At 39.4% G+C, this 24954-nt stretch overlaps 1 protein-coding gene across 5 annotated transcripts; it reads left to right on the forward strand.

Annotated features, from left to right (window-relative positions):
• Positions 1 to 475: 475 nt before the first annotated feature.
• rgs14b (regulator of G protein signaling 14b) lies at positions 476 to 24369 on the forward strand. Of its 5 annotated transcripts, none has more exons than XM_058414670.1 (16): positions 476 to 579; positions 2500 to 2622; positions 5451 to 5472; positions 6752 to 6921; positions 10044 to 10136; positions 11294 to 11437; positions 12766 to 12957; positions 13812 to 13935; positions 14029 to 14072; positions 14191 to 14388; positions 14478 to 14554; positions 18882 to 19008; positions 20814 to 20895; positions 22933 to 22982; positions 23207 to 23309; positions 23378 to 24369. In XM_058414670.1, exons 1-16 carry the CDS (start codon positions 520 to 522, stop codon positions 23707 to 23709), a joined length of 1941 nt encoding a protein of 646 aa, XP_058270653.1. In that variant the 5' UTR covers positions 476 to 519; the 3' UTR covers positions 23710 to 24369. The 5 variants fall into 5 exon arrangements, with proteins under 5 accessions (XP_058270653.1, XP_058270654.1, XP_058270655.1 ...); XM_058414671.1 differs by having other exon boundaries at positions 477 to 579; positions 23393 to 24367; XM_058414672.1 differs by lacking the exons at positions 476 to 579; positions 2500 to 2622 and adding an exon at positions 2998 to 3151 and having other exon boundaries at positions 23378 to 24360.
• The last annotated feature ends 585 nt before the right edge of the window (positions 24370 to 24954 follow it).

The following is a 24954-nucleotide window of genomic DNA, read 5'->3' on the forward strand; positions in this document are numbered from 1 at the left end:
TTGGGGAACAGGTGTTAGACTCAGGACACAGGAACTGAGGTGAGAAGAATCCGGCTGCCTCTGGTTAGTTGTCCGGTCTTGACTTGCAGAGGCTGGTTCAGCTCCATGGCACATGGAGAGAAATGCATTCATGTGTTGTAAGGGTGTTACTATCTACCAACGTCTTCGCTCAGGGTTCAGTGTCCATGTGCTCTTGAAGAATAATGTACTGATAATTAACACTGTATGTGAGGGCTGCATTAGTGAAGTGAACGTTTTCTGAAAGAAAGAATCCAGTGTTTGTAATAAACTGTCCATGACTAGCCTCGACAGGATCACTAGCTTTAAATGTCTGCAAGGTTTCTCAGGTCACCAGTTGCACGATCAGTATGTTTTCCCACTGAGTGACTTTTATACCCAGCAGAGCTGTGTTTTACAACAGGTCTGGTGTTTACACAGTGATAGGCGGCTCATGTGAGCTGAGGAACTCACCATACCTCTCTCCCGGTCTTCAGCACAACACCAGATTACTCCGGCAGCATGGACGCATCTGTTTCCTTTCACCACAGACCGAATTTTACTCCACCTTCCAGAGACAAGGTAAGTGCTTTCCCATTGCTGCTGTAAGGTTCTAATGACATTATGTTTACATTGAGGTTTCTTCATGTCAGTGGTGATATAATATACAAGATCTCAAAGCTTCTTAGCCTGGTTTTGGAAGTTTTATTGCTTTGTTATGAATTTCATCATCTTAAATGGCTCAAATTCGTTAACCAGATCTTTGGATCTTATAGTTTGTGTAATTCTGTCTGAAAACTGTAATATCAATTTTCTGGTTATATCACACCCCAGAGTAGTTGAATTCTTACATTTCAAGATGTTTCTTAATTTTCTATAATGTGCAGAACTTTGCTGCAATATAAAATGATGACGATTTCTCCAATAACAGCTCATACACCGGGACTTATATAGCAGAATGGCAGAAGCGGCAGATAATCCAAGTCTAATAATAAACGGATTTGATATGATGAAGCTTTCTATAGGAGTCTCCAGTATTACAGCTTTGTAACGGTCAGTGTGACTCAGTGATAGGATGAATTTTGTATTATTAAATTTAAGAGATAGAGAAAAAGAACCTAAGGAACATGAAGAGGAGATGCAACCTGGATAGTACACCATCTATCCATCATAAGGCATCATGCCCACCCACTCATCACTCACTCATTCACTAGGGGCGATATTTAAAATAGCTATTTCATCTACCGGCATGTTTTTGGGGAGTTGGAAGGAACCCAGAGGAAATCCAGAAAAAAACATGGGTAGAAAGTGTAAAAACTCCACTTAGCCCAGGATCAAACCGGGGACCCTGTAGTTCTGGACTCTGGAGTTGTCGACTCTGGAGATGTGGATCTGTGAAGCAGCAACGCTACCAGCTGCAACACCTTGCTGTTAATTTATTTCAGTGTAAAAAAGTAAAATATTCACAAAAGTATGCAAAGTATACACCGATCAGCCATAACATTATGAGCAGTGAGAGATGAAGTGAGTAACAAGGATTATCTCCTCATCATGGCACCTGTTAGTGGGTGGGATATATTAGGCAGCAAGTGAACATTTTGTCCTCAAAGTTGATGTGTTTGAAGCAGAAAAATGGGCAAGCGTAAGGATTTGAGCGAATTTGACAAGGGCCAAATTGTGATGGCTAGACCACTGGATCAGAGCATCTCCAAAACTGCAGCTCTTGTGGGGTGTTCCCGGTCTATCACAAGTATCCTTTAAGTTCCATAAGTATCCTTTAAGTCCTTTAAGTTGCGAGGTGGGGCCTCCATGGAGGGGTCCTGTTCCAGGTCTTAAAGGATCTGCTGCTAACATCTTGGTGCCAGATACCAAAGCATACCTTCAGGGATCTAGTGGAATCCATGTCTCGACGAGTCAGGGCTGTTTTGGCAGCAAAAGGGGGACCAACACAATATTAGGCAGGGGGTCATATTGTTATGCCTGATCTGTGTACTCTTAACCTCATTTAGAACAACATACAATGTCAGGTCACTGTATTACTGATTGATCTGAAATGCTTTTCTGTGCACCATGGTGGTTATTTGACCTACCATATCCTTCCCGTCAGCTGAAATCAGTGCTGTAAAACTCTTGATAGTGCTACATGCTTTCTAATGACTGGTGATCATTAGCTGAAGCTCTTGTATCTGTATGATATTATACATTGCTGCATTGCTGTCGCCACCTGATTGGCTGATTAAATAATTGCACGAATGAACAGAGGTGTTCCTATTAAGGTGTCTGAGTGTATAAATATATATAATACACTTATAAATTTCTAAGCCAGATTAGGATATTCAACCTTCTTGTTTCAAGGAGGCTTAGAAACAATCCACTGATCTTCAGAGTCCATAGCAATCCAGTGTTTTTCACAGAGCAAACAAAAGTTCACAAATGTTTATCTCATGAGTCCTTGAAATGATGATGACTATTTATTCCTGACCTCGAGCTCTTTTCCCACAGAGAGCCATGCCTTTTCAAGAACTCACCAGAGGGCTGTCTCACTTCGGCCTACGTGCTTCTCTACGTAGACGTCTGGGGAGAAACCACACGCTGACGCCGAGCAGGCCTCTCATCCTCACTAAGGTAAAGAAGGCTTCATGTAAAACGTTTCTTCTGTTGCCTGTAAAATATTCAGAGAAACTCGTAGTAGTCTTTTCTCAACTTTATGAGAAATTGAGTTTAAATCATACAACGCAGCCTCCCCCCCCCCCAGGGCTTTTGCACTGTTAATAACTGTATTGGACCAGATTCAGGAGATTGCTTGTTGTTGTTTTTTATAGCTGTAAATTACGTCTATATGTCTAACGTCACCCTTTTTGCCAAGTCTAATTATATCTTGTACGTTTTCCGTTGCTAATTCTATAGCATTGACCAGCACTACAGTTGTTTCGCAGCAAGTTTTTCATTCTCTGAAGTACACACACTTCCTCCTGTGGCATGTTGCTATAGCAAGACTTCCTGGTTTACCAGGAAGTTTCATTTTAGTCATAGACGAAGAAGTTCAGACATATATCCGAGACAACTCATGTTTTTGTAAAGTACCTAAAGTTCTTCTCGTGCTAAGACTATGTCTCTGAAACTGGGCGATGCTGGCGCAGCTGGTGGACTCCAGGTAGGAATCCAGAGGTCTCGTTTGTTTCTGTGAGTGTGAATGTGAAGTTGTAACTAGCCTGAGAGAAAACCAACTCGAAGAATAATTATTTGGAAGAAAGGAACTTTAGTGAAGAAATAGTGACATGATGAGGAATAGAGGTCATAAGGAGCAGAGTTTAATCACTAGATGTTCTATAATACACTTCTATAAATTTTTACAAAAGGCCTCGGTATGATGTATTTCTTAGCCGATTTGGCAGACGTTAGCTTTATCCCATGCTTTTGTGAGTTCAATAATGTACTGATGTTATATGGAGGTTAATTTTTTTTTTTTTTAATTTGCCTAGCTTCTCAATTCTTCCCTCAACTTTATCCTTCTTTAGCCTTGAACAGTTAAAACTGTTCTATTATATGGATCTTAGAAGCTTACACACTAATTTAAATAAAAGTATTTCCTTTTCTCTTGCCTGTTTAACAAATGTACACAATTGTCCATGTGTTTTCTGTAAAAAAAAAACAAACAATAAACAAAAAACACAACAACATATCATTTGAAACACACAGAAACACACATTTTATGGAAATGAGGTCCAAGCTGGAGCATCTGGGATCCCCGGGGAAATGTAGATGATTTCAAATCACAACATTTTAATGTTTTTTCTCAAATTGTGAGTTTTCTACAATGATGTTCTACACTCGATAAACAAGGATGATTTTTTTCAATAACGTTCTAGATAGACATGCTGCATTGTAGTAGTAAAATTTTTTAAAATGGCAATTTGCAAGTTGTATTAACGTCATTTCCCACTTCAACTGGTTCAACAAAGTGGGGGAAAAATAAACACAGGGCTCATAAACGCTGCTTGAGCAGCACTTTTTTAGACATAGGCCTAAGCTGTGATTCATACTGTTCTAATATAGTAAACTTTATTAACATTTTAGGCAACATTTTGGACTTAAACACTGACAACAGCAGAGCAGCAGACTATACAAGTAGCGTTAGCATCAAACTATCCGGAGAAAGTTAGCGATATCACATCATGTTCTTGATTGCCTTCTCAAAACCGTGATTAGTTTCGTCTGTGTTATACATTTAACTAAATATTGTGCCTATTTATTAACCCTGTCTATTTAGTAACCATTTCTTTATAAAGTAAACCCCTTATATGATATATGATATAATCTCATTTAAAAATAGAGGAGAAGTTTACATTTTACTGTTCACACTGCCAAAGGCCATGTTGATTTTACGTCGCTATGGTAACAGGGTAGGAAATGGTAGTTGAGCAGACTAGCCCAAACTGACAAACTAAAATTTTACATTTTCGCTGTTTTTTATTGGTCAGAAACGTCTTCTTGAACGCAGCATCAGGCTACAGTAAAGTTTTGGATACATCCTGTCGGAGTTTCCTATTCAATTCAATTCTGTATAGCGGGTTTAATGATGGACGGAAAGCAGCTTTACAGGAATATAAAAATTCAGAATATAAACGCTAACGTTTGATTTAAATGTAAGTTTATACCTCATAGCCTCATATAACCTCATTATAACCTCATTATAACCTCATCCTCATCTGGGTGACACTGGAGAGTGCGATGATATAGAATTCTCTTTCCAGATGCTTCTGAACAACTTAGGAATATGAGCATCAGGATAATGTATGAAATTATAATGGTTATAATTGAATTTTCTGTTAAAGAGATCAGTTGAAAGCATCTGCTTTTCCCTGGAAACCTACGCAGCTTCATATTTGGACTAATTTTCTAGAAAATATTGGAGATTTCGCATTTTTTATTTTTTGCATTATTTATATTTAAGGTTCTGCCACAAATCTTACTCCTAGAGAGATCAACACAAAGACAAATCAGCACAAAATACAGTACATTTAGTTAATATGCTGAACTATAGATAGTGAAGCTAAATATGTGTATCATTCATATATGCAAAATTCATATTCAAACACTTATATCAGTGTCCAAGCTCCAAATTCTGCTGTGTGCTGAAGCATGAAAGCTATTTTCATTTGAATCCGAATTAAAATCTCTACCATTTACTTTCGTCTTGCTGACTTTCTGTCTCTTCTGTCTCCTCGTTCACAAACCTTACGTCTGCTACATTAACAGAATCTCTCAAAGTTTTTTGTTGTTCTTGTTGTTGTCGTAGGAATGTGTCTATACTAACCCGAGTGTTTCTGAGCACAACAATAGTGTGCCATGCTCCTATGAGATTGATGACTACAATCATTAGGTTGATATATAGCCATGACTCATCTAATCTGGTCTCTTTTTATCCACTGTCATTTTCTCCCCACCTACAGACACTGGCTGTCTCAGATGGAGGTGAGTTATGAATTAATAATGCATTAGCAATGAGAACAAACAGCACCCTGTTATTGTACTTCCACTTTACTCGGAAAATCATCAGCAAATCATTAACTCTGTTATTGTTCATCAGAGAGCGGTGTGTGTATGTATGATGTGAGCTTAACTTACATTTTATATATATTATATATAAATATATATATATATATATATATATTATAAATATATATACATTAACTCCTATAATTATATTATTAGCAGTTTAAAAGTTCCTTAAGGTTACTATTCGGTTCTCAATGAAACTGTGAAGACTTTTTTTTTCTTTACTGCGTGAAAACACACAGTGTTTTTGTGTCTCACATGTGACATCCGCACGCTGGAAGTCACAGTATGAGCCTTTGAGTCTGTCATTGACCTGTTTACATCCTGTTTGGTGTGCAGATGTTACCACAATGACTTCCTCCTTTAGTTCATTATGAATGTAAGGGAGATAATGTCAGAAAGACTGGAAGTGTGATAGAGCTAAAAGAAACCATGTCACTCCCCAGAAATGAATCCATCCTCGTCGTAGCACGGCTCGAGCTGTCGTGCGGTGCTACAGTACCGTACAGATTTCTGTTAAAGCATGTCTATCAAGTTATCGTGCAAGACGTGTGACTTCTGTTAATCTCAGGCTCGCGTTAGAGCTTGTTTTCACAGCTGTCAGCTTTTACTTTAGCTTTTACTTCCCCAAAACGAAGTCATAAACAAGCCTGAAATCGGAGGCTGAAATCGAAATATCATTCAATAGAAATGTCGAACGAAGTCCTACGGTGCACAAAATAAATAAATGAATAGAAAAGTGTCACATGTGAGTCACCAATAAGGAAATCAAATGTGTCGTTATTATGATCTCGTCATGTGTGAATGAAATGGTGCATTCCACAAAATTGTACATTTTTTATTAAATTGCTGATTCACTTTATTCGCCATTACTGTCATGCCATTTTGTTCATGGTGAGTTGTGAAGTAAAATCATTTTAAAAAATGATAGAAACATCATTAAACCCAATACAACTAGTCAACAGGTCTAGCTTTACATTTCTCCTTCTTGTAACAAAATACCTTTGTGATTAGATTCACTACAAGTGCAGAATAAGTCGTTGTTGTCATTGACACAGAATAGCAAGCCAGACAGAGAGGTTTAGAGATTAAGGGGTTAAACAGGATGGCATATTTGAAATGATGTCATCTTCAATAAAAAACGAGCTGACACACAGAGTTGACACATCTCTCTCTCTCTCTCTCTTTCCGTCAGAGCTGAACACGCTGGAGTCGGTGAAGCGCACAAGCACGCAATGCTCCAACAGTAACTCCAGCCTTCCCAGTGTGCCGAGCGGCGGGGCCAGAGGGGTGGGTCAGGTGGCCAGCTGGGCTGTCAGCTTTGAACGGTTGCTAGAAGATCCACTGGGAGTGCTCTACTTCACCGTGAGTCCAAGACCTCTGACTGGGGTCTTAGCCAAACAGATGCTACTGAATAAAAAAAACCCCAATATATCCAAAAAGAAATTTTTGTGATGTGAATGCTTGAGGAGATATTTTTTGCTCAGAATTGATGCTCATTCTGCTAATATTCGAGTTCAGAATAGTGTTTATAGAGCTTCATAAGCCGTTCATGAGATACGGAGCTGTAGATGGGTGTACAGATGGCGTATTTTACGATTTGCCTGCAGTTTTTGTTGTGACAACGTCGTGTTAGTTGTTTTTAAGACGTTTTCCATGTGCTGTGTGACGATGATTTGAAAGTCACACATCAAAAGCAATTTTGGGTCAAAGGGAAACAGCCATAACCTTGTTATTACAGTGTCAAGGCACTGATGTTTACAAGGCAAGAAAAAGGCAGTTTGATTTAAAGCCATAATGCTTTAATTTTAGGTTAAAATGAATGCACTTTAAATGAGTTCTGGAGAAAATAAACATGACCACATTATGGCAGCACTGTGTCATAACATTACCTCGAGGATTCATGATACTTTATATACATGAAAATGATTAAAAGAGTCTTATAAGCAGGAATAAGAAATGTGCTTTCTGCACTGGCCACCTGCCATGAAACTTTCCTCTTTAAAATGAGTCAAAACAGACTTTCTAAATGATGCACTTGTCTCCAATACACCACTTGACTCCGTGTTAGTTTTGATTCATAAAAAAAACAACAACTTCTTAGCAGGAACAAGTGATGCGTTTTACTTTAAACTGAGAGAAATGTTGCTGTTGTTAAATTTACAATGAATTACCAAATCGGTGTTATAACACTCTATATAACACCGATATGACAGTGTTATATAGAGTGTTATATAGACATCATGTTTCTACCAAGTGCGAAGAAGAGGACAGAGCACCGTTATATTCATCTTTTTACTCATTAGTTTGAGTTTTCGATCTTTGCAAGCTTTATTACATTGTCAGAATCTCATCACTGGCATCTGCTGAGCTATACTTAATGTGAAAGTCAGCCTGGAAACTGTTATAACATACGCTTATGTCAACACAGAAATATGCCATTTCACTCTGTTATCTCTGGTTAACATCAAAAAAGCCCAGCGTGACTGATGCTGTGTAGACTAACGTTATAAATGTCAGTTGTCAGGGCAGTGAGGTGGGTCTCAGTGCTTTGCCGTCTCACAGCTCGAATCAGGTACGATTCCCTGATTCGATCCTGAGCTCAGGTTACTGTATGGTCTGTGTGGAAAGTTTGTGCTCTCTGTGTCCTTAGGGTTCTCTAGTCTCCTCCCACCTCTGAAACACAATTAGTGTTGTGTTCACTAAGTGTGTGTTGTTTGCATTTGTGTGTGTTTGTGCCTGTGGATGGTGTCCCATCCAAGCCACATTCACACCTCATATTCGGTGTTCTCAGGATAGACCTCGGATCCGTTCGAACCCTGAACAGGATAAATAGGTTACGGAAGATGTCAAGGGCTTATGTAGTCCAGTAAACATTACCTTTGAGTAAAATGTCACCTACTTTGTTACACTGAACCTCAATAAATAAATAAATAAATAAATAGATAAAAAATTTAAAACATATATATATTTACTAATTATTAGGCAGGTCCCACCCGCCTAATATTGTGTTGATCCCCCTTTTGCTGCCAGAACAGCCCTGACCCGTCGAAGGCATGGACTCCCCTAGATCCCTGAAGGTGTGCTGTGGTATCTGGCACCAAGATGTTAGCAACAGATCCTTTAAGTCCTGTGAGTCTGGAAGAGAACCCCCTCCTTGCAACTTAAAGGACTTAAAAGATACTTACAGGATTTAAAAGATAGATACTGACCACTGCAGACCGGGAACACCCCACAAGAGCTGCAGTTTTGGAGATGCTCTGATCCAGTGGTCTAGCCATCACAATTTGGCCCTTGGTCAAACTCGCTCAAATCCTTACGCTTGTCCATTTTTCCTGCTTCTAACATCAACTTTGAGGAAAAATGATCACTTGCTGCCTAATATATCCCACCCACTAACAGGTGCCATGATGAGGAGATCATCAGTGTTATTCACTTCACCTCTCACTGCTCAGAATGTTATGGCTGATTGGTGTATATACAGTTATATTGACCTATACAGTAAATTCCCCAGATTTACACAAATATTATTTAAATATATACAATAATACAGTATTCTAGCTGTTGATTGCACTCCTAATTTGTTTTTATCATATGGCTAATAACTATAAACAAAAAAGAAATATCCTAACATTGAGAATGGCGAATTTTTTTATTTTCACTACTGTATCCCAGAGCCCAGATCCACTGCTGGAATCTATCCAGAACTTTCCAGAACCCTATAACCGTATCCGTATCTATATGGCAACATCAGGAAGATTCCTTCTGGTGTGGTTCTAGCTGAACATTGGTTCTTAAACACAATGAATTAGAAAGGAAATGCATCTTGTGTATTGTGCATTAATCTGGAGCAATTTTATGACCGTAAAAAGACCATTTGCCAGCAGGAAGTGGAGATCAATCAGTTTAATTCATTTCGAAGTGAGCGTTCGAACTGAACCCGGGCGCTTGCCAAGAAAGCTTCCTCATCAAAGTGAGTCAGTACTGGATTTCTAAATGATGCACTTCTCCATACTTTACCACTTGACGGTGTGTAAGTTTTGAACTGAGATGTTAAGAGTCGTCTGCCTCCCTGCTGAGGCAATCGACTCACATCAGCAGCTCTTTCAGATTAATACACGTTTTCTCACCAGGCCTTAGGCACTCAATGAGAAGTCTTTTTTTATTCCCAAACGGGCGAGAAAAGGAATCAGCCCACATTATGAGTCACGTTAATTGTTGAAGTATGTGGAGGTGTGCAGATTGCTGGGGTACCAGTTGGGGAGAAAACATGCTCAGTGTTCAAGTGTTGGGTCTGGAGAGCAACCAAGACTAGATTTTTCCAGCCAACAAATCTGAAGTGTGTTAAAATCTATTTACGCTGCTGCACTGTTTATTTACAGATCATGTCTTATTTATGGATCATGTCTTATATCTCTTATATAAAGAGAATAATCCGGAAAGTAAATATGGATTATTATTCTTATTATATTTATTATTACTTGCAGGAGTTTTTGAAGTCGGAGGTCAGTATGGAGAACATTCTGTTCTGGCTGGCGTGTGAGAATTTCCGCAAGATACCAGCCCATAATACTGAGAAGGTATGTTACTGGGTGTAATGTTTTTTTTTACTTCCATAGTAAGATTGATTAGTGAGGTGGTTTTTCGCACTGCGCACATTTGCTGCAGTCCGAATCCGAGTGCAGTTGCTCTTGACGTCTCTGCAGCGTTGCTCAGGTTTTAGACTCACTTGATTGTATCGAACCCTGGTGTATTTGAGTTCATGTTACATCACAAGTGTACATGCAAAACACCCATGCATGTTTTTAAAAGTATTATTATTATAATAATATTTTGCTGCTATTATACACAGTAAGGCATCTTGCCTCTTCTCTTCTGTGTCCCACACCGTTACCCTGGCACTCGGGGTACACATGTGTTAAATAAACTAATGATGCCACCATCAACTAAAACACACACACACACAGGTTACTTTACTTCTTGATCACGTCCGGATATGAGTACGAGGTGCGTTCACGTTCATTGACATCGCAGTTCAGTTCCGGTGAATCAGGTTTGGTACCACAGTGGGCTTCACGGACCATGTGACAGCTTTCACATCACCGTCATCTGGTTCAAATTAAACCACCAGTCTGAACAATCGTGGTGTTACAATAGAATGTGTTTTACGTATTGTTAAGAAATCCTGAAAGAGGCAATGACCTTGAATGCCAGGAGTCCAAGAGAGCAAAGGTGGGCATGCTCTTGGTGTGGAAGGGCTTGCATTACTCCTTCCTGTCAATCAGAAATAAACTAGCCAATAGCAGACATCTCTGAGCTCCTCTATGTGGAAAAGAGTAATGAACTCTTTCCTTGGAATGCATTACGCTGACCAAGCACTGGTTCGAAGTGCAATATTCTAATATATAATAACTACATTGACTATAATAACTTCTGAGATATCAGTGTTAACTGTCCTGTGTGTTGCCCCCCACCACCACCCACTCATACTCAAAACATTCGCAGAGGAAGCGTGGGGCAGCGTCTTTCCTGCCTGCGTTAGTGCTGGTTAAAGTTCCAAATCTAGAAAGATCCACAGATCTACATAATATGAGCTCATATCAGTCAAATTTGAATTGCTGATCATTCAAAACAGATAAGAAGCATTTCATGAGAACTGATTTCATAAAATCATCATATGTAATACTGCAGTAGATTCATTCCACTTGCTCTCGTTTGCTTCATTTTGTCCTCTTAGCTGAACAGAGAGGCTCTCTCCATCTACAACAGTTACCTGTCCAAATGCGCCTGCAACCCTATCAACATTGACGATAAGGTTCGAGTGGATGAAAAGGATGTACAGCAGCCTCATCCCGATATTTTTCAGAAAGCTCAGGAACAGGTAACATGTTTGGACACGTATGTGTAATTTGCTGTATAAGCTAAGCACTGTGAAAGTCACACACACACACACACACACACTACCGTTTCAGTTACATTGAGAAAAACCCGTATTTTACACCTTGCCTTAATCTTGTGGAAGTATCTTATCTTTTCTTTGATGTTCTTCAGTATTTCTTGCTGTCACATGTGTGACTGCTTAACCCTGTCAGATATGATCAAGACAGAGCCATTTGTAGCACTGATACACAGGATTGGGTTTAGGATTAGACTTCTATCAATCTCGGAGGCTGCTTTTTACTACAAACTTCCTATACCATGTTTCATTGCAGGTACTGTTTGAAAGATGATTATCATTTACTGTACAAGATAGATAGATATAGATAGATATAAGTACACTATAAACATAAATATATTTATACTTTATATAATACATCATTAGGCCTCCTGGTGGCCAAGCAGGCGGATCCTCATGCTTTCATTGTCATGGCCTGGGTTCAATTCTCAGGCGGTAAGCTAACCCAGTCACGGAAGAGTTAACTCTCAGCACCAGTTCCAAGCCACGATAAAATGGAAGGGTGCCAAACCAATATATGCGGACCAAATGATCCGCTGTGGTGACCAACAGGAAGCACCCAAAAGAAGAACCACAACATATAAAACTCCATTTACACCAATCAGGCATAACATTATGGCCACCTGCCTATTATTGTGTTCCCTGAATGCGTGCTGTGGTATCTGGCATCAAGATGTTAGCAGCAGATTCTTTAAGGATACTTTTATTAGATACTGACCACAGCAGACCGGGAACACCTCACAAGAGCTGCAGTTTTGGAGATGCCCTGATCCAGTCATCTAGCCATCACAATTTAGCCCTTGTCAGTTTTACTCAAATCCTTACACTTGCCCATTTTTCCTGCTTCTAACACATCAACTTTGAGTACAAAATGTTCACTTGCTACCTAATATATCCCACCCACCATTCTGTTCATTATCTTAACCAATGAGCCGCCACTTCCCTTCCCTGATTGTGCTGATTCAGCAGCATATGGTATAAACCACGGGGGTAAACCTAAGAATGCTAAATAAGGGCAACAAGATGACACAAAGATAATCTTTAGGATACTCACTCCTGCCTAAAACGCTACATAACCCTACTATGGATTGTATAACTGAACAATCCTGTAACATACCAAAACACTATTTCTGCTCTAAATAAAATACTTATTTTCAGTATCAATGATAAAACTGTGCTAGATCTGAGGAAACCATTTTCTCTCTCTCTCTCTCTCTCTCTCTCTCTCACTCTCTCTCTCTGTCTACCCACAGATCTTTAAGCTGATGAAGTTTGACAGCTACACTCGCTTCGTCCGCTCACAGCTCTATCAGAACTGCATGCTGGCTAACGTGGAGGGCAAATCCCTGCCAGAGCTCGGGCCGTGTTACAAACTGCCCCTGAGCGCTAGACACAGCAGCCCTGTGATCAGGGAGCAGCAGAAATTAGAGCAGAAATCCAAAGAGGTACAATATAAAGCAATAAGCTATAATTACATACAGCATATCCTGGAGAATGGATGATATGAGTTTGGGTTCTTATTCAGAGTGAATGCAACAAAAATTTCTTTTTGGAGCGATTCATGGGCATAGATTTTGTTTGGGGCAGGATGATAATACGGACATACAGTGGGTTTTAAATCTCTCATAATGAATGAAGTTACACATATGTTGATTATATCGCTGTAAGTCTCCAGTAGCTGTATTATGAAGTTAGTTTCAATGCTGTTTTGATCCTAGCTTTATTATAATCAGATATTTTCATGATTTTTAAGGAATTAATGCAATTATGATGGCTAACAACCTAGCTAGTGACATCGCAAGCTAGATAACAGTGTAGCTTAAACGTTCTAAAGACTGAAAACTAAACAATAAAAAGATAGCAGTGTTTATTTTGATAAGTTTACATGAATTATTTATAAGTTATTCAGTGTCAGGTGCGGTTCCTGTCCCCCTAACAATATGTGAGATAAACACAAAGGATATTAGCGTTAACTGTCTTGTGTGATGCCTCTCCTCCACTCATACTCAAAACATTCACAGAGGACACGTGGGGCAGTGTCATTCCTGCCCGAGTGGGCCTCTGTTAGAACAGGTTACAGTTCCTACATCTAGAAAGATGCACGAATCAACGGAATATGAATGTATATCAGTCAAATTTTAATTGTTTGTCATTCAAAACAGACACGTAACATTTCAACAGATTTCCAGAACTCAATAGAGTCGTGTAGGAAGATTTGCTCAATGCTAGTACACTGTATATGGTTTATCTTTGCCTCATCTTGCATGTACTGATTAGCAAAATGACCCTTTTTTTGCAGAAGGCAAAGGTAAAGGTAGGCAAGACTGCAGGAGAGACAGATAATGTGGTAGAGAGGAAGAAGACCACCCTGCAAGGGAAGATGAGCTGGGAGAAGCGCAAGGAAAAGAGAGGATCCTGGGGAGGTGAGTTACCCTGTAAACAGCCAAGGAATCCATACAACATGACAGAGAATCAAGGTGAGGTTAAATGATTTGTTCATCTATATTTTATTACAGAACCACAAATGACAGGGAGACCTGGATCTATTCACAGTGCAGAGGTGACCTGACATGAACACACACACATACATTCTAAAAATCATAACTGTTTGTTGAGAGAGACTTGATGTGCCATGCTTTGATGCGTGTGTGTGTGTGTGTGTGAATGTGTTGGTACAGCTGGAAAAGTTAGTACCTCGTTCAGCTGACTCAGCTGGTTCAGCTGATAAGTACTGCTGTGTGTTTTTGCCCGATGGCACGGCCTCTCTGACCCCTGCCCGCCCCGGGATTACAATTCGCCACATGCTCACGGGCCTGTGTGAGAAAAGAGGACTTCCTCTCTCTGACATCATCATCTACCTCCAGGGTAAAGACAAGGTGAGTTGTTTCTTCTCATCTTTATACATTCTCTTTTTTTTTTGTGCTTCTAATTCCTTACTGGACTAACACGAGCTCGAATTCCACAGCAACCACTTTCTCTGGACCAAGATAGCTCGGTGTTAAAGGACCAGCAGGTTCATCTGGAGCTGCGGGTGACGTTTGCGTGAGTGTGTACGCCCTTACTTTTTGGTATCATGTAGTTATTTATTAACTTCTTGAGCTCAGAGGATAACAAGTAGATCTATCAGAGAAGGCAGGCAGCTGGTGGTAGCTCAAGTCCTTAATGCTATGGGTAGTTGATCAGAAGATCGGGGCTCAAGCAACGGCACCACCAAGCTGCCGCTGTTGGGCCAATGAGCGAGGCCATGGAAAACCCTGTGCTCTGACCCCAACCCTCCAAGGATGAGATATGCAAAGAAAGAATTTCACTGTGCAGGAATGTATATGTGACAAATAAAAGCTACTTAACTGCTTCTGTAAAGTAGGTCCAAGATTGATGTGAGATAAACCTTTTGGTTCTTCAGTTATGAAACAGCCTAGCAATGGCTCATGGGGAAATTGCCATACATATCTATCAACAAAAAGCAAAGAAAAGTATTTTTTGATCTCCTGCTCATGCTACATTACATTACAGGTCAATACACTAAGACAAACGTGCTTTCATTCCTCTTCAACATACAGGCTCATGATCGCTTATTACCACTCTCATTGGTAGGGCAGTGGAGATGTAGAGGAAATTTAAGTTGACAATATTGCTATTAGAAATAGAAATGCTGAGCCCAGGTTGCTGTCTTGGACTCTCGGCTGTATCATTGGCTGGCTGTAGTTTTGTCAGGATTCAAACTTGAGCTTGTGCTTTTCAGTCTTCTGCCATCTGGAAGTTCATGGCGTATTTTATCCGAATGTTTTCCTTCATGCAGCAAATTCCAGACTTTATTCAAACTTAAATTCAATGGCTAAGTAGAAAATGCTAATTGTGTAATTGTGTAATTGTGTGTGTGTGTGTGCGCTGAAGAATCCATTCACCCGGAAACAAGTTAATAATTTAGTTTGTGAAATATTCCTATATCTATAACAATTTTTCAGATATCCATAGCCATCATTATTACCATACTTTTAGCTTTTAAACGCAAATTTGCCGCCACCACCACCACAAGCTTGTCACATCATCCTGAAAACTCGACGTTCCTTCCCAAACTCCCGTACACACCGTTTCATTGACAGGTCTACCTTGTTGACAGTGAAAATGCAAATGGGTTGCAAAGGTGGTCTATTTCTGCCCGTTTTGTTGCACAAGGAATAGAAAGTGCAACCCTAAAAGAGAGGATTGATCATTTTACATATAAATCAACTAGGCTGATAAAATCTAGCCGACAGACGAAAGTAAAAATAATATACAATACGAAACCATAAATCGTACATCAGAAAATGTTATTAAATTTAAGCTATAGTACAGTAGATCACGTAACAAGATCAGTCATGTTTTTTAAACCACCAGATCTTCTGAATATTAACATTTATAAATATTACCTACAGTATTTTTAAAATCTATGGAGCTATGTTTGTAGAAAAGTACTAAAAGAATAAAAATTCAGGATCAGGATATTCATTAACTGTAACTAAATTACAGTTTTTTCCAACTCATCTCAAATGCCATAGACATATAAAGTATATTTCATAGGACCTAAATTTGAACCCTGTGGTTCTCCAAGATCCAGCTACACACTTCCTCGTCCAGTCTAATTCAGAGTAACCTTTTCAACGACACTGAGTGTTCACTCGAGTCCATCGCTTTAGGGCAGAAATGTTCCATCTGGGGAACATTGTGTCTCTGCAGTAAAGCTGCTGCGTCCAGCTCTCGGCCTGATTAGACACTAAAGAGGTAGAACTAAAGCAGGCACTTTAACAAGGACTTGATGTTTTGCCAGACGTAAAAGTGTTGACATTGGCTGATAGTAATTCAGATTAATTCTATAAGCTATTAGGTTGTGTTAACGGTGTAATTATTAATGGAAACTCTAAGAGGTGGCCATCAGGGATAAGAGATTTGTTCGAGTCAATGCAATTCAGGATATTTAATAATATTTAAGTCACTGAAATGCATTCAATAAATAAATCCTGCAGGCTGATTACACACCAAGCAGAATTTTTTTTTATTGCAATGTATATTAGCAAGGAAACAACTTCTACATGTGGCTTTTCAAGAGCAATTTTATAAGCTTCAAGCCAAAAATATCCACTTTAACGACTCCTTCATATCACCAGGCTGCACCACAGAGCATCTGAAGTTAACACCTTTTCCAGTGAGCACATGAAATCCAAGCGAAATGCATTAAAATGGTCTGAAAAGCAGATTCTGGAATAGCAGTGCCAGTCTTTCAGCCATGTGTGCAGTGAAAAAAAAAAAAAAAACCCAACCCAAACCGTCTGCTATGATTGTGAGGCAGATTTTATCAGTCTCACCACAGTATTTGCTAATCTGAAAACGGTTCTTAAACACTTCAGGTTCCTCTTAACACGTTATAATTTGCGCCCACATGCACAGCGGCTGTTTACTGCACGTTAATCTCCATAGGTGCGCTCGAAAAATAGCAAAGCAGTGCTGTATTAGTGTTTACTTCACTCAGACGGCTACTGATTAGGGTGCAAGTGCTATTGTGTTCTGCGAGCAACAATTTTTATGCTTGTGTTTCCTTTGTTTAGGAGTTAAACTGTGAATATTGATTTATTTATTTTTTTGTTATTATTTTCTTCTTCTGTCCTAATTTCAATGCAAAAAAAATTATTATGAATTTATTAATGTTTAATAATATTTTTATTAATCATTCTATAATATTTATTTAATATTTACAATATTTTGACCTTAGTTTGAAAAACGTTTTTATTTTTTGTCTTCTTTTATCTACAGTTTTGATGATCAGATTGTCTTTGCTAAATGCCCCCCCCCACCTTTTCCCTTTTTTTAATTTTGGCCTGTACATTTCAGTGTTTTGACTAAAGAACAAATTCAGAAACTAGGAAGAAAAAGCAGACAACTCAAAAATAGTTACCTTGCCACAGAGCAACAAAAGTCACAGACAACAACCACAAAATGAAATTTGACAAGTAAGCAAAAACCCACCTGTTTTTTGACATTTAAGACAAAGTGCCAAAGTAAATGCCAGGCCACCAGGAAAATGCCAAATTCATCAGTACGAAAAAATTTGATTAATAGATAAGTCTTGGGGGAGCACTCATTTCCTGCTGCATTTCTTTTTAATTTACTTGCCAGTTCCTGTCATGTGACATCAAACCACCTGAGGGCGGGGGCGGGGTGAAGCCGAAAACATGCTTTGTCCAATATGTGTCGAAAACCAGACATTCACGTCTATCATCCATCTTCCACATACATTTTGCACATGGATACCCAGGATTGGATGCTCTCGGTCTGATTGACAGGGAGACATTATGTCCCGCCCACTTAGAGTGCAAGCCCTTGGCTTTGGGACTCAGATGGCTGTGGATTTAAACTCGCAACGTCTCAACAAAAGGGTGAACGCTTTCCTTTCTTGCGCCACTCACCAGCCCAATATTGCACTTCTTGAACACAGCATTTCCTGTCCATCATGAGCAAAGTAGCATCAGTTGCAGGCGTACTAAAGAGACACTCTTTACTCTTTGCACTCTTTGCATTCTATATACAACCCTGGGGTTCTGTACACTGTGTGGTTCTTTATTAAAAAAAACAAGTGTCCTGAGAAGAACCAAGAAAGCTTTTTCACAGTGATGCCATAGAAGAACCATTTTTAGTTCCCCAAAGAACCTTTCAGTAAACGGTTAGGTTCATCAAGAACATTTCTCTAGTCTAGTGCGATGGAAACAAAGAACCATCCATTTTCTATACCCGCTTTATTCCTAATTAGGGGAGCCTATCCCAGCACACACTGGGCAAAAGGCAGGGGTACACCCTGGACAGGTTGCCAGTCCATCACAGGATGACACAAACACTCACTATGGGCAATTTAGAATTACCAGTCAGGGATTGTACATGTTATTGGGTTGTAGGAGGAACCCAGAGTACCCCCACACAGGCATGGGGAAATGGAAACTCCACACAGAAAGGTCACCCAAGACCCAAACCCAAGATTTGAACCCAGGACCTTCTTGCTGTGAGGCAACAGTGCTAACCACTAAGCCACCATGCTGCCCTGTTGAAGAACTATTAGTTTCATCCAATAGAACCTTTTTTCCCAAAAAATAACGGTTCTATGTAGAACTCTTGGAGAGCGATGAAGCTTTTAAAGTAAAACGGATCTATAGATAAAAAAAGTGAAATAAGCGCCATTACTTTTCAGCATTGTATTTCTATGTAGATGATGTAGTTACTGTCTGTACTTATTGTTTACAGTCTTCTCACATCAGTGCGCCTCGTATCTTGAATCTTACTCTCTGTACATCTGCACACTGATGATTTCCATGTATTAATGTTACACATTGTGTGTCTTATCCAGTCTGGAGGTAGTGTTCACAGGTAAGAGTGTGGCTATGGTGGCCAAATCCAACAAGACCCTACAGGAGGCGTTGGCTTCACTCCTGCAAAAACACCGGCTCCGGCCCCAGGATGTCTCCATCACCATGGTGAGCTCTGCCTGCCCATGACGGGAAGGAAACACTTTATTTATTTATTTATTTATTTATTCATTCATTCATTCATTAATTTAACTGTTTGCTCATCTTTTCACACAACCAAAATTTTAATTGAATTTTTTTGTTCCACTGTATGCAGCTTAGGCTTCCAAGGTTGCCAGATATATATTTTTTAAGCTTTGGAGGTCTTTTTTTGCATATCTGCTCTAACACCTTTAAAAAAAACCCTAGAAAATATACACTCACAAAGCAAACAATTTTTTTTTCTGATGCAGTTTCGAAGAATAAGATTATATGTCTAATTGTGGTCTAATATGCTACCTATATATATTAAGCCTGATCGTCATGAACAGGAAGTTAAAATTACCCAATGATGTAATGATGCCTCATCACTGCAGATTTTTCAGTTTAACAATATCGGCTCCTCCTTTGAATGGCTGCCACTTTTTAAAATAGCACTTGGGTTAGAATATCAGATTTTTGACATGATGAACGAAAATTATTCTTTTACATCTTCATCACACCTTCTTCTCTAATGAACTGGATGGACAATTTAATACAACGATGAGATACAGTGCACTTTTGTTCGCAGTGTAAAGTCTGATGGATGAAATAGCCAAGCAGCCGAACTGCTTTAGTTGAGTTTAAGCATGCCTAAATTTAATTTAAGTTCCTAAATTTATTGTCATTTGTAGTGTGCCTTGAGATAATCGTTATTTCTAATTAAGATTTAGTTGACTGGTTTCCTCAGTGGGTGCCAAATTAAACGAACGAACAAACAAACATTAACTGATTCATTCATTAATAATATCCTCTCTATATATTAAATATTACCCTTAAGTCCCCTCCACACTTTTTTAAGTGTAGTTTCATTGTCCAGAACATATTTAAGTGTGAAATATTGTACATACAGCACACTGTCAGACAGAGCTGCTAGACTTCATATTGTTCCTCTCTGGAGAGTATATCATAAAGAAAAAGCCTGAATTTTCAAGTTAGAACTGTGTATATCTAAGAAACGACTTTGTTTGCTTTCTCATGTCCTGCGTAACTCATGCTTAAGACTGTAGTCCTAAATTTTAACATTGCCTCCTGTATACATGCGTGTCAGTCTGCATAGAGCTTAAAAAGTCTATTTCGTGTTTGTGGTTGCATTTTTCTGTTTGTTGGAGATTCTATATAAAACATACTGCATGTATATTTCACTGAGAGCATAAATGATGACAGTATACACCGATCAGGCATAACATTATGACCACCTGCCTAACATTGTGTTGGTCCCTGTTTTGCTGCCAAAACAGCCCTGACCCGTCGAGGCATGGACTCCACTAGATCCTTGAAGGTGTGCTGTGGTATCTGGCACCAACATGCTAGCAGCAGATCCTCTAAGTTGTGAGGTGGAGCGTTCATGAGCCTCCATGGGACAGGACTTAAAGGATTCTTACAGGGCTTAAAGGATACTTTTGATAGATGCTGACAACTGCAGACCGGGAACACTCCACAAGAGCTGCAGTTTTGGAGATGTTCTGATCCAGTGGTCTAGCTATCACAATTTGGCCCTTCGTCAAACTAGCTCAAATTTTTCCTGCTTCTAACACGTCAACATTGACGACAAAATGTTCACTTGCTGCCTAATATATCCCACCCACTAACAGGTGTCATGATGAGGAGATCATCAGTCTTATTCACTTCACCTGGCAGTGCTCATAATGTTATGCCTGATCGGTGAATATTGATATGTGTAATAAATAATTTGTTGAAACTGTTACTTCACATTTCATCCTCTCCCCTTTCAGAAAGAAAGCCAAGAGCCGATAAACATGAACACAATCGTCACCATCCTGGCCAACAAGACACTAATCCTGGACAAAGTAAAAGGTATTTGTTCAATGACATGCAGTCTGCATACAAAATCATCCAACCTGATATCATGATAATAGACCAGTTCAACAATCGTCTGATCAGTTTTATTTATACAGCACATCTAAAAATAACAATTATACAATATATGTGTTATACAATTAACTCTTTTTACCAAAGGGGAGAAAAAATGCCTGTTTTGGGGGTGTTTATGTTCAGCAATGAATTCCTTTGACTTCTTAATGGCTCATTTGAAAGTAGACACTCATGTCTATAAGAATTTGTAATGCTTTTTTTTTATTATTCTGTCTTTATCTAGCCTTCTATGGGCTAATGTATATATAGAAAAGTTCCCTAAAACCAAAAATGGTTCGTTTTTTTTTCACACAGGTGCTCTTATCATCAAAGGAAATGATGATATCAAACCCATTTTTGCACTCTCACATGCCCCAAGTGCTTGCTCATGAGCTAAAATTTGTGTTATCGTCACCCAGTAAAAGTCTGTGTAAGATTTTCGAACATTGGGAAAAACACATGTCTAAATCACTCTGAAAGCCAACAGAGTTATATCAGATTTCTGGAGACAAAATCATTCATTGGTTTATACTGATGTCCCATAAGTCGATTTCTATTCCATCGGCATCATGGAACGCTAGTGAACTGGTGAAAAAAGGGTTAAGAAATTGAAAAATAATAAAATACCAAGCATCATCATCATCATCATCATCATCACACACATACGGCACATACACTGACCAAGCATAACATTATGACCACCTGCTTAAAATTGTGTTGATCCCCCTTTTGCTACCAAAACACAACAAGCTACGATGCACTGTGTATTCTGACCCCTTTCTATCAGAACCAGCATTAACTTTTTCAGCAATTTGTGCAACAGTAGCTCTTCTGTTGGATCGGATCACTTGGGCCAGCCTTCGCTCCCCACGTGAACCGATGAGCCTTGGCCGCCCATGACCCTGTCACCGGTTCACCACTGTTCCTTCCTCAGACCACTTTTGATACATACTGACCACTGCAGACCGGGAACACCCCACAAGAGCTGCAGTTTTGGAGATGCTCTGATCCAGGGGTCTAGCCATCACAATTTGGCCCTTCATCAAACTCACTCAAATCCTTACGCTTGCCCATTTTTCCTGCTTCTAACACATCAACTTTGAGGACAAAATGTTCACTTGCTGCCTAATATATCCCACCCACTAACAGGTGCCATGATGAGGAGATAATCAGTCTTATTCACTTCACCTGGCACTGCTCATAATGATATGCCTGATCGGGGTACATTAATAACATGATAAACTCCAACAATCTATCAGAACAAATATCTCCAAGTTTCCCCCAGTTTATAAGCCAAAGTATAAACATTGCCTCAGGCTTAAAAATCTCCACTGATCTGACAAAATGAAGTTGAAATTATTCCAGGAGTTTAAAATACAGAGAATCCTGGTCAGCCTTTGACTTTTGCTTTAGACTGAGGATCAGCCAACATCTGATTTTAACATGTAGAATAAAAGCTTTGGAGATCTTTTAGTTTTAGTTAAAATGTAGACTCCAGAAAAAAGCAAACTTTCAATGTTCATTTTGCTCGCATAATAATATAAACATACTACTATGTACCAAATGACAATTGAAAATGAAATCTCATCTCCTTCACTGGATCTCCGGTCTTACCGCATACCACAGACCGTGAATCCTTTAAGCTCGGGTTTGTCAGATCTGCTTCCATCATTACTCACACTTCCTCAGACTGCATTGTCTCTTACCATTTTCTGTTCACCTCTTGCTTGAGCGGGTCGCTAGAACGACGACTGGATTGTCCCCACCATGCAACGAGACCAGAGCCTGTGTACATAACGTCTCTATGAATTTGTGTTATGTGAAGCTCTGCCACTGTTTTCTCGTGTCGTCTAATAATCTCTATTGTACCTGGAAAAATGATACTCCTTTGCCTTAAATTAAAGGGGAATTTGATAAAGTAAGAGAACTTATGTATAAAAAGTACTCATATTCTAATGAATTTATCTGTTATATAATCAGGTATGGACCAAAGCCTTGGCTCCAAGACAGCTCCAGTTCCGGCTTTACAGGTAAACTGAAGAATTTGAAATGGTCAATGAACTGACACTTTAATAGGAACTCCTTTACCCCCTGCTCAATCGTGTAATTATCCGATCATGTGTTTTTGGCTTTCCTCTTTTTTTTGTCTCTATATCTTCTCCAATAAGTTACAGATCATAAAGATCAATCTTTATGTGATAGTGAACTGGATAAATAAAATATGAAGTGACATCCTGTGATATTATTTCCCCAGGCACGTCGGGGCGCTGTGGATGTTGATGTGAGCGTTGCAGGTTTTTATCGATCAAACCCCAAACAGAAAAACCCTGCTATGAGAAGAGCCTATGATATGGAAGGTAAGGTTTCTTTTTAATGAAATGCCTCATGTAGTCTTCAGTCTGGAACATTTAAGCTTATCTTTTAGGTCAAAATGTTCCAGGTCTGGTGGAGCTGCTGAACCGAGCTCAGGGCTGCAGTGCAGACGATCAGCGTGGCCTCCTGAAAAAAGAGGACCTCGTCCTGCCGAATTTCCTTCAGCTGCCTCTGGAGGAACACGAAGAGGAAGACGATCAGCAGGAGGAGCAAAGGAGTGCAGACCCACTGGCATTCAGGTCTACGGAAAATCTAGGAGAACCCAGTTCGAACAGGGACGAAGATGCTGCAAATTCTTCCACGTCTTCGCTTTGCTCCACAGAGCCTGTAGACAGGAAGCTAATGAAAGAGTGTTCTAATCCAGCTCGGGAAACAGTGGTATGAGGTGGAGCTCTGCCATAATGGATGTATTTCTATTTTGAGAGTGCTTGCACTGAACACGAATGCTGCTTGGGTAATGCAGGACGCTTGGCTCAAAGACCTTTTTGGACTTGGCTGGAGGACAGAAGAAGATGTTTACAGTTCTTGTGATTCAGCACAGTGTTAATGTTCAGTGGAATGTATTTATTTGAAAAGGATTGTGAAATGTCAAATATATATTCAGTGCTTTATGAAAGACGCTCGATGTGTTTTTCCCCTCTATTTATTATCTCCAGAAAATTCCCATTCCCATTCCAACTCACCAGCCATCATATATCACAATTACCACGGCTAACGTGCTTCCTTCATACTTTTCTCGTTATCTGCTGCTTTTAGTTATATAGAGCGATGCATTTTACCAGTACACCGGTGTTTGTTCCAGTCCAGATCAGACCTTTTCAATCTGCATAAACAAATGAATGATTTTATTGCCTCAAGTCTGATATAAAATGAGTCAAGACTCTCAGTATGCTTTAGACGTATGTTTTTCCCTCTGTTGGATAACCTTACACAGAATTTTTTGTGATTGCCAATCCTGGTTCAAATGAAGCATTATAAACCTGATAAATTGGTCTTCACTCTCTCAGACATTGCTGCTAAGTATTTTCAAGGCTGACTTGTAGACTTTGAGCAACTTATTTTAATCTAGTCTCAAATTATAATTAATTAAAACGTGCACATATAAGAGTTTAATGAAGTCTTCCGGAGATAAATGCTTATTATTATTATTATTAATTTTTATAATCTGGAACATTGATCAAAATGAGGCAAGGTTGAATAGTTCATTCTTTGATTGAATAGATAAAGAGTTTTACATATAGTTATGATCATAATCATGAGATAGAAAGAAGGGTTTTTTTTTTTTAATTTTACAGATCAGATTACAGATTTCAGGGGTCACGCAAAGTGCTAGAGAAGCTGAAAAGCTTTTTGAAGAAGGTTGTCGTGTCGTTTCGTTGTTCCACAGTGGCGTCCTGTGTGTGGAGGCTAGACGACATGGAAAGAGAGAGAGAGAGAGAAAGAGAGAGAGAGAGAGAGAGAGAGGAGAGTGGAGGAGAGGAGATAATGGATGGTGTGTGATCTGTTTGGCCTCCTGATGCTGATGGATGCCTGTGGCTCTTTCCTGCCTCATAATGCACACACACACACACAACACACACACACACACACACACACAAACACACACACACATGCACACACGCACGCACA

The sequence above is a fragment of the Hemibagrus wyckioides genome, linkage group LG18 (assembly GCF_019097595.1).
Source record: "Hemibagrus wyckioides isolate EC202008001 linkage group LG18, SWU_Hwy_1.0, whole genome shotgun sequence".
Taxonomy (NCBI): domain Eukaryota; kingdom Metazoa; phylum Chordata; class Actinopteri; order Siluriformes; family Bagridae; genus Hemibagrus; species Hemibagrus wyckioides.

Coding starts and splice junctions, on each gene's coding strand:
- rgs14b (XM_058414670.1), top strand. CDS start 520: ATGGACGCATCTGTTTCCTTTCACCACAGACCGAATTTTACTCCACCT. Junction 6,922..10,043: donor TGGGAGTGCTCTACTTCACC/GTGAGTCCAAGA, acceptor TATTACTTGCAG/GAGTTTTTGAAGTCGGAGGT. Junction 14,555..18,881: donor GAGCTGCGGGTGACGTTTGC/GTGAGTGTGTAC, acceptor TGTCTTATCCAG/TCTGGAGGTAGTGTTCACAG.